Source organism: Populus alba, chromosome 5 (genome assembly GCF_005239225.2).
Source record: "Populus alba chromosome 5, ASM523922v2, whole genome shotgun sequence".
Lineage (NCBI taxonomy): Eukaryota > Viridiplantae > Streptophyta > Magnoliopsida > Malpighiales > Salicaceae > Populus > Populus alba.
In genome coordinates, this window is record NC_133288.1 from 1,710,109 (window position 1) to 1,723,550 (window position 13,442).

The 13,442-nt window shown below is 33.4% G+C and overlaps 1 protein-coding gene across 1 annotated transcript; it reads right to left on the reverse strand.

Moving 5' to 3' along the window:
- Window positions 1-366: 366 nt before the first annotated feature.
- Window positions 367-1,353, reverse strand: LOC140955589 (uncharacterized). Its single transcript, XM_073409204.1, has one exon. The coding sequence runs from the start codon at window positions 1,351-1,353 to the stop codon at window positions 367-369; it is 987 nt and encodes a 328-aa protein (XP_073265305.1).
- Between the last annotated feature and the right edge of the window lie 12,089 nt (window positions 1,354-13,442).

Consider the following 13,442-nt stretch of genomic DNA (forward strand, 5'->3'; position numbering starts at 1 on the left):
AGCTAAAGCTGCTACACTGATAAGTTAGAACACGTTGAATATTAAAGCTGTTATACTAAGCATGGGAGGCAGTTATATTCTGTTACAAAGTTTGTTATTTATAACTGATTCTGTTATTACACTAAGGTAATGCTATAAATACTGTATCAATTAATTCAATGAATAAGAAGAATTCAGTTTACACTTTCATATTCAATATAATACTGAAGTAAATTCATGCATCAAAATTCATATTGAATACGGCTTCTGTTTTATTCTCATTAAATTTTCAATGATAATTAATCATTCTGTAATTTTTGAAGTACATTTCTTGTTCTGAGACCCAATGGAAGAACTTGTAGATTTGTGCGCAGCAGCCACCTCAGGTTAATTTCCGGCTAGCTTTTTAATGACAACTAAAGAAATAGATACTTGCTTGCTAAACTCTATTTTCATAGGGGTCAAAGGAGATATCTTGTTTGATTTTCCAGCAAACACGCCCTCACATGTCTCTGCTGAGCCTATGGCAGCTCCAACCCATGTACTCGCATCGCCATAACGATTACAGTCCAAAGCTGGTAGCGACGCCTTAATCTTTCCAATTGCAGTCAGGTAGAACGCAGAACAACTTTTAAGTTTTTTCAGAACGCATTTATCTGAAGTTGTTTTGAGCAGCACGCTGATGTGGTTGTGGATTCTGGTGCCATCTTGCAATGCTTTCTCTACTGCAAGCTTGGCCAAGCCATGGAGACCAAGTCCTTTGTTTTCCAGGAAGAATCCGACTGTAGATATGCACAGCTCCTTGTCTAAGGTTTGGCTACAACCTTCAGTTATCAAGCGTTCCTTCTGGACTAACAGATTGATGTGTTTTAAACCAGTCAAGCATAGCAGGCCAAACTTTGCTTTCATGAATGTAAATGGGGAGTTTCGTTGCAATAGTTCCTCGAATCTGTCTTCGCATTTCGTTGAGTTCGCCAAGGCATCCGTGATACATGTCTTTGCATCACCGTACTTCTTAGCATCCAAAGCAGCCAGCGATTTGTTAATAAGGCCAACTGCATCTTTGTAGTTGGTAGAACAACCTGTTAGGCTTCTCGTAGTGTACATGTCCGAACTTTTTAGCAGCAACGAGTTGACGCGTTGGCATATTCCATTCCCATTTGATATTGCTTTCGTTAATGCAAGCTTGGCTAGGCCTTTGAAATCAGCATTTGGAATTGAATTCTTTCCTGCAAGTTCGGCTATGATTTTGAAATCAGCTTCTACTTTGATTTGATTCGTGGATTTGTTGTGGGCTTTAGCAGTGAGATGATTAGAAGAGAGGACAAGAACTAGGACAAAGCAAAATGAAAGGAGCCCATGTAAAGAACCCATGCTGTTCGATCGGTTATAGCGGCCGGGATTGTGCAGGAATCAGTGTGTTGAAGGAAGGAATGGTTGATTGGGAAAACAAGGACAAATTAGAAGATTATATAGCCTTCATTTCTTCCAACATTTTTCTGCTGTGTTCCTGTTCTTACGCAGGAGAAAACTAAGAAGTTGAACTAAGCTATTTTTGAACTATTTACATGGCTGTCTTTCTTGATTCTAGAGTTGTTGCTTCTATTTCCATGGCGTTGTGGTTGAATTTGCGTTGAAGCTTATAGGCCAAAACAAGGAGGAGCTCAAAAACTGCCATGCCTCAGATTGGAAGCAAAATGATCCAAAAATGGCTTGGAAGCTCCAACAAATTTTGCGGTTATCTTTTGAACATGAATTGTTAATAGCAAATTCTTTTCCTTCTCAGAGAAAGTAGTCAGGACCAGCTCAATTCACCTTCTGAGTTGTCTTCCATGTAAAAATAGGAACAAAACAGAAATTTGCTGTAAAAAATGAAGGCTATATAATCTTCTAACTTGTCCTTGTTTTTCCAATCAACCATTTCTTCCTTCAATACACCGAATCCTGCTCCATTCCGGCCGCTCGAACCGATTGAACATCCATGGGTTCTTTACATGGGCACATTACATTTTACTTTGTCCTAGCTCTTTCCTCTCTTCTAATTATATCTTTGCTAAAGCGCACAAAGATTTTGAATATGAAATTAAGCGCAAGCTGATTTCCAAAGCCTAACCAAACCTGAACAAAAGAAGACCTTGTATAAATCTTTATCACAACCCGATTCCCGGATCCATGACCGGCACATAGGCAAGATTCTCCTCCAAGATTCCATACCTATACGAACTCAAACTTACATACAATCTTATCATCTAAACAACTTAATCAGAGTTCAACGCAGCATTAACAACAAACTAACTTCATAATATAATTTAATTGTCTTAATATAAGAGTTAATATAATTTCATAGTTTTGGAGCACTAACTAAACATAAAAAAAGGAACAAATTACAACAAAAAGAGCAGGTTATGAAGGTCCAACAAAAGTGACCTACTATCAAGCTATAAGCCTGAAAAGGATAAATAATAAGAGGGTGAGTTCAACAACTCAATGAGTAGATAACGTTCAATATACATACATGAAGTTATACAACAATGAGAAATATATATACAAGTATGGCTTTAGGTTCTTATAGGAAGGTTTATCAAATAGGCCATAAAAAGAATATCATAAGGTAAAGCTCGTCAGAAAATCAAAATGCAATGAGCATGAGGCTCCATACTGTGGGATGATCAGTCCACACATGTTGGTGACTCCCCCGACCAACTAGGGTTCAGATACGATATGCACAAAGACTAACATTACCCTGTTAGCATGGGTATTTTGACTGACATACCATAGGTTCATAATCATAATCAAACATACATATTCATATCTCAAGGCTCAACTCATAACATCAATCAAATGAGGAGCTTTCAATTCAAAAGTCAATTCAAAATATATACTGGTTCATATCAAGAATTCAGATTCAACAATTGATCATGTTTTATTATAACAAGGATAATAATCAACATATATATTATCAAGAAGCATGATCCAATTCATATTAACAAATAAAATATTTATAATATTTCTTAAGCATATGAAAAATTATCCACTCACTTGACTCGAAAGGAAACAACAGATACTGAAGGAAATCCTATTGATGTCCCGCTGGTAGAATATAAGGATTATCTGAATACAAAGGATACATATTTAAGAACGACTCAAAAGAACATATAACCTATTTAATACACTTAACTAAGTGTCTATTCCATAACCCTATATGTTTTTACACTAAACTAGTTATGTCCCAAAAACCTAAAATTAAACGGTTTTTTTGAAATCTAATTCATAATAAAACAAATAATAAAATTGGTAATAATTCACCAAATAACCCTCAATTATTCATCAAAAAAATCTACAAAAGCTAATACAGCTAGGGACAAATCTGGATTTTTTCATATTTTTAGGGCCAAATTGTAATTTTCATCTAATTGGAGGACCAAACTAAAAATATCATAAATTCATCATTATAGTGGAATTATGTTCATAATTCATCCTCATTTCTATCCAGAATCTCTAATTATGCTCCAAGTACAATTCTGGAATTTTTCCAAAATTTTTGGGTCAAATTGTAATTTTTATGAAATGGATGACCAAACTAAAATTGACATAAATCCATGACTATACTGAAATTCTGACCATAATTAATCCTCAATTCTATCTAGAATATCTCATTATTCTCTAGGGACCATTCTAGAATTTTACCAGATTTATTGGGTCAAATGGTAATTTTTGTCAAATTAAAGGACCAAATTGAAAGTGTCTAAAATTCATAACTCAAAATTATCATATTTACCTACAATCTCTTAAAATCAACTACCAATCCATTACCCATAACAATCAACCTTATATCATTCAAATTAATTTATTAATAAACTCAAAACACAATCTTCAAAACCCTAACATTTAACCAAAACAGAAATTTAAAACTTAATAACACACATTTATATATTTAACAACTTAAATCTTACTTTTAAACTTATTTACTCTAAATCTCTTCCTTTTCCATTATTTTCCTCTTTTTTCTCTTCTTTTTTTTCTTCCTCCTCCTCCCTTCTCTCTCCCTGTTTGCTCCTTCAATTTTAAGATCCCTCGTTCTCTTTTTTTTTTCCCTTATTTTTTTCTATTTATATTTATCAACTAATGTTTAATTACCACAATGCCCCTCATTCATTTATTCCTACATCTAAGCCTTCAAGGGTTTTCTAGTCTTTTCTTATTTTTTTAATTCAAAACGTTACGTAAACATTCAGAAAAACAGCTTTAAAACATGTGTCATCGCTTTTTACTCCTGTCAAGACAGAGGAAGTGAAGAAATTCAATTCCAAGAATTTCCCTTGTTCACTTTTGATTCATAAACGGTCAACAATGACCACTTTGACAGCCAGAGACACTAATGTTTCCCTTATTTCACTTTGTATATAGGGTTATAGAAGAATACGTGAGTGTTTTGATCCTGAAAATCTAGACTCGTCTAAACAATTAATGTAGGATAAAAGTTCTACCCCCATTTGATTTTGGAAGGATTAAGGGAAAGAAATTATAGGTTTATGATGGCCTGATGCCTGGCCAAAGCCCTAGTGAACTTCTTAATTACAGGAAAAAATGATATCAGAATAAGAAGTTCCCGAGTCCTGCCATGAAAAATTCCTTTCCTATAGTAGTTTAAATACATCGAGCAGGCCAGGTAGCCACCATATATTTAAACCCGTGTTTGTTTTCTTCAATTGGTTGATCTTTCTTTCCATAATGGCTGCTATTACTCTTTTTCCAACAAAGAATTAACAGAGAAAAGGCCAGTTTTTGTTTTTATGGTTTATGTAATGGATGTTTGAAAAGAGTCGGACCCCTCCCATGGCAAGCACCAATTACTTATGCTGCAAGGGAGCAACCTCCGAGCTTAGCTAGGCAGGTGAAAGAAAGTATGCAGAAATACAAGAGGCATGGATGGATAGGTGACTGATCAAGCATTCAATACTGACAAATGAAGCGAGTAAAACTAAAGTAAATTCATGCATCAAAATTCATATTGAATACGGCTTCTGTTTTATTCTCATGAAATTTTCAATGATAGTTAATCATTCTGTAATTTTTGAAGTACATTTCTTGTTCTGAGACCCAATGGAAGAACTTGTAGATTTGTGCGCAGCAGCCACCTCAGGTTAATTTCCGGCTAGCTTTTTGATGACAACTAAAGAAATAGATACCTGCTTGCTAAACTCTATTTTCATAGGGGTCAAAGGAGATATCTTGTTTGATTTTCCAGCAAACACACCCTCACATGTCTCCGCCGAGCCTATGGCAGCTCCAACCCATGTACTGGCATCGCCATAACGATTACAATCCAAAGCTGGCAGCGACGCCTTAATCTTTCCAATTGCAGTCAGGTAGAACGCAGAACAACTTTTCAGTTTTTTCAGAACGCATTTATCTGAAGTTGTTTTGAGCAACACGCTGATGTGGTTGTGGATTCTGGTGCCATCTTGCAATGCTTTCTCTACTGCAAGCTTGGCCAAGCCATGGAGACCAAGTCCTTTGTTTTCCTGGAAGAATCCGACTGTAGATATGCACAGCTCCTTGTCTAAGGTTTGGCTACAACCTTCAGTTATCAAGCGTTCCTTCTGGACTAACAGATTGATGTGTTTTAAACCAGTCAAGCATAGCAGGCCAAACTTTGCTTTCATGAATGTAAATGGGGAGTTTCGTTGCAATAGTTCCTCGAATCTGTCTTCGCATTTCGTTGAGTTCGCCAAGGCATCCGTGATACATGTCTTTGCATCACCGTACTTCTTAGCATCCAAAGCAGCCAGCGATTTGTTAATAAGGCCAACTGCATCTTTGTAGTTGGTAGAACAACCTGTTAGGCTTCTCGTAGTGTACATGTCCGAACTTTTTAGCAGCAACGAGTTGACGCGTTGGCATATTCCATTCCCATTTGATATTGCTTTCGTTAATGCAAGCTTGGCTAGGCCTTTGAAATCAGCATTTGGAATTGAATTATTTCCTGCAAGTTCGGCTATGATTTTGAAATCAGCTTCTACTTTGATTTGATTCGTGGATTTGTTGTGGGCTTTAGCAGTGAGATGATTAGAAGAGAGGACAAGAACTAGGACAAAGCAAAATGAAAGGAGCCCATGTAAAGAACCCATGCTGTTCGATCGGTTCAAGCGGCCGGGATTGTGCAGGAATCAGTGTGTTGAAGGAAGGAATGGTTGATTGGAAAAACAAGGACAAATTAGAAGATTATATAGCCTTCATTTCTTCCAACATTTTTCTGCTGTGCTCCTGTTTTTACGCTGGAGAAAACTAAGAAGTTGAGCTAAGCTATTTTTTGAACTATTTACATGGCTGTCTTTCTTGATTCTAGAGTTGTTGCTTCTATTTACATGGCGTTGTGGTTGAATTTGGGTTGAAGCTTATAGGCTAAAACAAGGAGGAGCTCAAAAACTGCCATGCCTCATATTGGAAGCAAAATGATCCAAAAATGGCTTGGATGCTCCAACAAATTTTGCGGTTATCTTTTGAACATGAATTGTTAATAGCAAATTCTTTTCCTTCTCAGAGAAAGTAGTCAGGACCAGCTCAATTCACCTTCTGAGTTGTCTTCCATGTAAAAAGAGGAACAAAACAGAAATTTGACTGTAAAAAATGAAGGCTATATAATCTTCTAACTTGTCCTTGTTTTTCCAACCATTTCTTCCTTCAATACACCGAATCCTGCTCCATTCCAGCCGCTCGAACCGATTGAACAGCCATGGGTTCTTTACATGGGCACATTACATTTTACTTTGTCCTAGCTCTTGTCCTCTCTTCTAATCATATCCTTGCTAAAGCGCACAAAGATTTTGAATCTGAAAGTTAAGCGCAAGCTGATTTCCAAAGCCTAATCAAACGTGCACAAAAGAAGACCTTATACAAATCTTCTGCAGAATATGTCACAACCCAATTCCTGGATCCATGATCGGCGCATAGGCAAGGTTCCCCTTCAAGATTCCATACTTATACGAATCCAAACTTACTTACAATCTTATCCTTTAAACAACTCAATTAGAGTTCAACGCTGCATTAACAACAAACTAACTTCATAATATAATTTAATTGTCTTAATACTAGAGTTAGTATAATTTTATAGTTTTGGAGCATTAACTATACATAAAAGAAAAGGTACAAATTACAACAAAAAAAACAGGTTATGAAGATCCAACAAAAGTGACCTGCTATCAAGCTATAAGCCTGAAAATGATAAATAACAAGAGGGTGAGTTCAACGACTCCATGAGTAGATAATGTTCAATACACACACACGAAGTAATACAATAATGAGAAATATATATACAAGTATGGCTCTAGCTTCTTACACGAAGGTTTATCAAGTAGGTCATAACAAGAATATCATAAGGTAAAGCTCATCAGAAAATTAAAATGCAATGAGCATGAGGCTCTATACTGTGGGATGACCAGTCCACACAGGTTGGTGACTCCCCTGACCCACTAGGGTTCAGATACGATGTGCACAAACACTAACACTGCCCTATTAGCGGGGGTATTCTGACTGACATACCATAGGTTCACAATTATAATCAAACATACATATTTATCTCTCAAGGCTCAACTCATGACATCAATCAAATGAGGAGTTATCAATTCAGAAGTCAATTCAAAATATATACTCGTTCATATCAAAAATTCATATTCAATAATTGATCATGCTTTATCATAACAAGGATAATAATCAACATATATAACATCAAGAAGCATGATCCAATTCATATTAACAAGTCAAATATTTATAATATTTCTCATGCATATGAAAAATTATCCGCTCACCTGACTCGAAAGGAAGCAACACTCAAAAGCAGATACCGAAGGAAATCCTACTGATGTCCTGTCGGTAGAATATGAGGATTATCTACATACAAAGGATACATATTCAAGAATGACTCGAAAGAACATATAACCTATTTAATACATTTAACGAAGGGTTTATTCCATAACCCTATATGTTTTTAGACTAAACTAGTTATTTTTCCAAAAACCCAAAATTAAACGGTTTTTTTGAAATCTAATCCATAATAAAACAAATAATTAAATTGATAATAATTCATGAAATAACCCTCAATTATTCATCAAAACAATTTGCAAAAGCTAATATTACAGCTAGGGATGAATCTGGATTTTTTCATATTTTTAGAGCCAAATTGTAATTTTCATCTTATTGGAGGACCAAACTAAAAATATCATAAATTCATGATTATAGTGGAATTATCTCCTTAATTCATTCTCATTTCTGTCCAGAATCTCTAATTATGCTCCGAGGACCATTCTGGAAATTTTCCAAAACTTTTTGTCAAATTGTAATTTTTATCAAATGGAGGACCAAACTAAAATTGTCATAAATCCATGACTATACTGAAATTCTAACCATAATTAATCCTCAATTCTGTCCAGAATATCTCATTATACTCCAGGGACCATTCTGAAATTTTACCAAATTTTTAGGGTCAAATTGGAGGACCAAATTGAAAGTGTCTAAAATTCATAACTCAAAATTATCAATATTTACCTACAATCTCTCAAAATCAACAACCAATCCATCACCCACAACAATCAACCTTATAAGAGCAACTCCAATGGAGCAGCTAAATGAGAAGGCAAATGTCCTTTACCTTTTATTTTTTCACTTTTTACATTCCAATAGGGCAGCTAAACAAATAGCCATTTTGGCTATTTCTTTCCTTGGCAGCCATTTCTACATTTAACTGTAGAAATGACCAAAATAATAGCTGTTGGCCAACAGCTAAAAAAATAGCCGTTGGCCAACAACTCTTTTTTTCTTCTACTTTAAATATAGAAGAAATTTTCTTTAAATGCATGAAGAAAAAACTTGTAGTTTTAAATTTTTGTATTGTGCCTCACCCTTCTCTCAAATTTAGAAAAACAAGAATCAATTATTCTCCGGTTAATTATTAACATCGGTTGTGTTAATTAGCTGAAATTAAAAGGTATACTTGTTTAAAAGCTTTTTCTATTTTATCTTTTATATCTCTTGATTTTTTAGACCTTTTGTTGTTAATTTAATATTTGTGATGATTTTTATTTCTTTATTATTTTATGTTTTTAATATGGGTTAAGGAAAATTTTTATTTATGTTGTTATCTTTGATAAAATTGAGAGGAATTAATAATGGTAGTTGATATTGATAAAAAGATAGAGTTACATATTTAAAATTTATTTTTTATTGTCTGTTTTAATTTGAGGTCAATTATATTTTGTCTTATTGAAAATGCAATTAAACCAGTATATCGATTCTCTTTTAGTTCCAAAAAATGATCAAATTGTTATGTTAGAACAAGTAGGAGGCAATGCTTATTATTAATTCGCATGTATGAAAACTACAAAATTCCTAGACATTGAATGTGAGCTTCTTTTACACTCTCTTATAAGGTTTTAACTTGAGTTTTTTTTTTTTAATGTAGATGGATTCAAATTTTTCAAGCTCTTTTACCATCTTTCTTATGAGTGAGTCAGAAGATATTCTCTCTCAACCAAGTGATTCTAATCAATTAATTGATGACTTAACATGCTCGAATTTAAATGTCCATTTGGCAAAAAAATCATAAAGAAGTAAAAATTTCTCACCAGAGGAGGATTGTTTACTTGTCTCTGCATGGCTAAATACAAGCAAGGATCCAATTACAGGAGTTGAACAACAAACAAAACAGTTATGGGCTCACGTACATGCTTACTTTGTAGAGAATGGAGGAAACTTGAATAATCGTTCACAAATAAGCATCTCAAGTAGATGGCAAGAAATAAATAGAGAAGTCGGTAAATTTGTTAGATTTGTTACTCAAATTGAAAATCGTCAGCGAAGTGGAATGACCGAAGAATTAAGGGTAATGTTAATATTCATTTCTATGTTAAATTGTTTAACATATATTTTAACATTATTTAATTTATTTATTTTTTTACCAGATTAATGATGCTCGACAAATGTATGCTTCTTGCGTTGGCAAACGATTTCAACTAGAACATTGTTGGGTTATCTTAAGAAAAGAACTCAAATGGCAATTTGAGCGTGCAAGTCAACATCAAAGGTCAAACAAGAAACAAAAAGGTCATGTCAATGCAAGTCCGGCTTCATCAACTCCATCTACCCCTGATTCTGTTAGTTTAGGAGAAGAAAGTGAACCGTTGATTTATCAAGATAGACCAATCGGTCAGAAGGCTGCAAAAGAACGACTTAAACGTAGATAAGGTAAAGATAAAGTTGGGGATGTAACTGTAACGAATCTCTTACAACAATTCAGGGATACTCTAGTTGAAATTGAGGATCATAAGAAACAAAACAGGAAAATTATATTAGAGTAACAAGCCATGATGATTCAACAAAGTCAAGAGAAACAAGAATTGGATAAGATTGAGAAAGAAGAACAAATTATGAAAATGGATATTTCTAATTTGGATCCAATTTCTGCAACGTATTTTCAAAATAGAAATTTAGAAATTATGCAAGAGAGGGGTTTTGATTTTTAATTAACTTTGATTGATTTATTGTAATGTAATGTATTTTTAATTAAATATGTGGAAAATTCTTCGTTATTTTAAATATATTGTTATGAAATTGATATCAATTCATAATACTTTTTTAAAGTTCCTATAACACTTAACAATAATAAGTAGGATTAATTAACTTAAAAGATAACAACCAAATGAAAAAGAAAAAAAAAACATAAAAAACCTTGAAAATTATGATAACATAAGAAGTTCAAATCTAAAGATTCTACTCATTGCCATATTATTCCCATAAATGTTCAATCAAATCTTCTTATAGTTGAGAGCTAGTTGCTCTATCCCTAATTCGATTATGAGTTTGAAGAAAATCATGTAGTTCTGATATTTCACCATGTGACATTGATATAAAGGAATTGACTTCATGTTCATGGTCAAATCCAAGGTTCATTGTTCCTTCATCCTCAATAATCATATTATGCATTATTATGCAAGCTTTCATAATATATGCAAGCGTTTCTTCATCCCAGTATCGAACAGGTCCACGTACAATTGCAAAACGAGATTGGAGCACCCCAAATGCCTGCTCCACATCTTTTCTTGCAAACTCTTGCTTGCTTGCAAAATATTTTCTCTTTGCTCCTAATGGTCTTGGGATTGTCTTAACAAAGGTTGACCAATTAGGATGAATCTCATCTGCTAAATAGTATCTCATTGTATATTCATGCCCATTAATTGTATAATTGACAGGAGCAGTACGACCTTCAGCAAGTGCAGCAAAGATAGGTGACCGATCAAGAACATTAATATCATTTAATGATCCAGGCATTCCAAATAAGGCATGCCATATCCAAAGATCTTGTGAAGCCATCACCTCTAAAATTATAGTTGGTTCATGACAATGACTAGTATACATCCCATGCCATGCAATTGGGCATTTCTCCCATTTTCAATGCATATAGTCAATGTTCCCTAACATCCCTGGAAATCCACGCTGCTCTCGAATTGATAATAATCGACAAATATCGGCCTCGTTTGATGCCCTTAGATACCAATCACCAAAAACTTCTACGATTGCTTTGACGAAAGCTCTAAGACTTTCTATCGCAGTGGTTTCTCCAATTCGAAGATATTCATCAGTAAGATCTGCAGGAATACCATATGCAAGTATTCTGTGAGTTGCAGTTACCTTTTGAAGGCAAGATAAACCAACAACACCAAGAGCATCTGTCCTTTGTTTGAAATATGGATTATGAGTTTCCACTGCATTTGCGATCTGAAAAAAAAGATGATGACTCATCATAAATCTTCTTCGAAATTGACTTTCAGTGAATTTAGGATTTTCTGCAAAATAATCATTATATAACCTTAACTCACCTTCCTTTCTATTACGATTGACAATATTGTGACCAGGAATAGAGCCGCGATACCCTGTTCTCCGCCCTTGATTATTCGATTCTTCTTCAACAACCATAGCGGTAGCAACTTCAAAAGCAAACACAGGAGTATCATCATCAAAATCAAAAGCATCATAAAAATTAAAATTAGAATGGTTCATGATGAATTTTAATGAAATATAACAAAGATTGGAGAGAAGAAAATGATGAGAAAAAAATGTTAAGATATATGAGAATATTTATAGATGGATTATTTTCTTTGAATTGTAAAATCTTAGAATGTTGGCGGTAATTTTTTCAAAATTTAAAATTTAAAATATTGGCGGTTTTTTTACAAAATTTAAAATTTAAAATATTGGCGGTTTTTTTACAAAATTTAAAATTTTAAAATTTAAAATGTTGGCGGTTATGTTGGCGGTCATTTTTTCAAAGTTTGAATTTGAATTTAGTTTTAAAAAATTAAATTTTTAACAATAACATATAAAAATTAAAATTAAAAATATTCATATAAATAAATTTTAAAATTAATTTTAAATTATATCTTTTAACTTTCATATTACTTCATTAATTTTATATTACTTTTATAAATTACTCATATTAATTATATAATTAATAACATCCTAATTATATTATATATAAAATATCTAAATTAGTTATATAATTATATTAAAATTAATTTAACATGAAATACATTAAAATATAAATGGCTTTTCTAAATAGCTTTTTACCATTGGAATGCACATAATCAAAAATGCTATATTTACACTATTCAAAAAGCTATTTTCTCCATTTGGCTCTTCAATATAGCATTTCCCATTGGAGATGCTCTAACATTCAAATTAATTCATCAATAAACTCAAAACACAATCTTCAAAACCCTAACATTTAACCAAAATAGAAATTTAAAGCTTAATAACACATATTTATACATTTAACAACCTAAATCTTACCTTTAAACTTATTTCCTCCCAATCTCTTCCTTTTCCATTATTTTCCTCTCTTTTATCTTCTTCTTCTTCTTCTTCTTCCTCCTCCCTTCTCTCTCACGGTTTGCTCCTTCAATTTTCATATCCCTCTTTCTTTATTTTTTTTCCTATTTATATTTATCAACTATTGTTCAATTATCACAATACCCTTCATTCATTTATTCCTACATCTAAGCCTTTAAGGGCTTTCTAGCCTTTTTCTATCTCTTTAATTCAAAACGTTCCGTAAACATTCAGAAAAAACAGCTTTAAAACATGTGTCATCGCTTTTTACTCATGTCAAGGCAGAGGAAGTGAAGAAATTCAATTCCAAAAATTCCCCTTGTTCACTTTTGATTCATAAACGGTCAACAATGACCACTTTGACGGCCAGAGACACTAATGTTTCCCTTATTTCTCTTTGTATATTGGGTTGTAGAAGAATACTTGAGTGTTTTGATCCTGAAAATCTAGACTCGTCTAAACAATTAATGTAGGATAAAAGTACTTCTACCCCCATTTGATATTGGAAGGATTAAGGGAAAGAAACCGGTTTATGATGGCCTGATGCCTGGCCAATGGCCTAGTGAACTTCTTAATTACAGGAA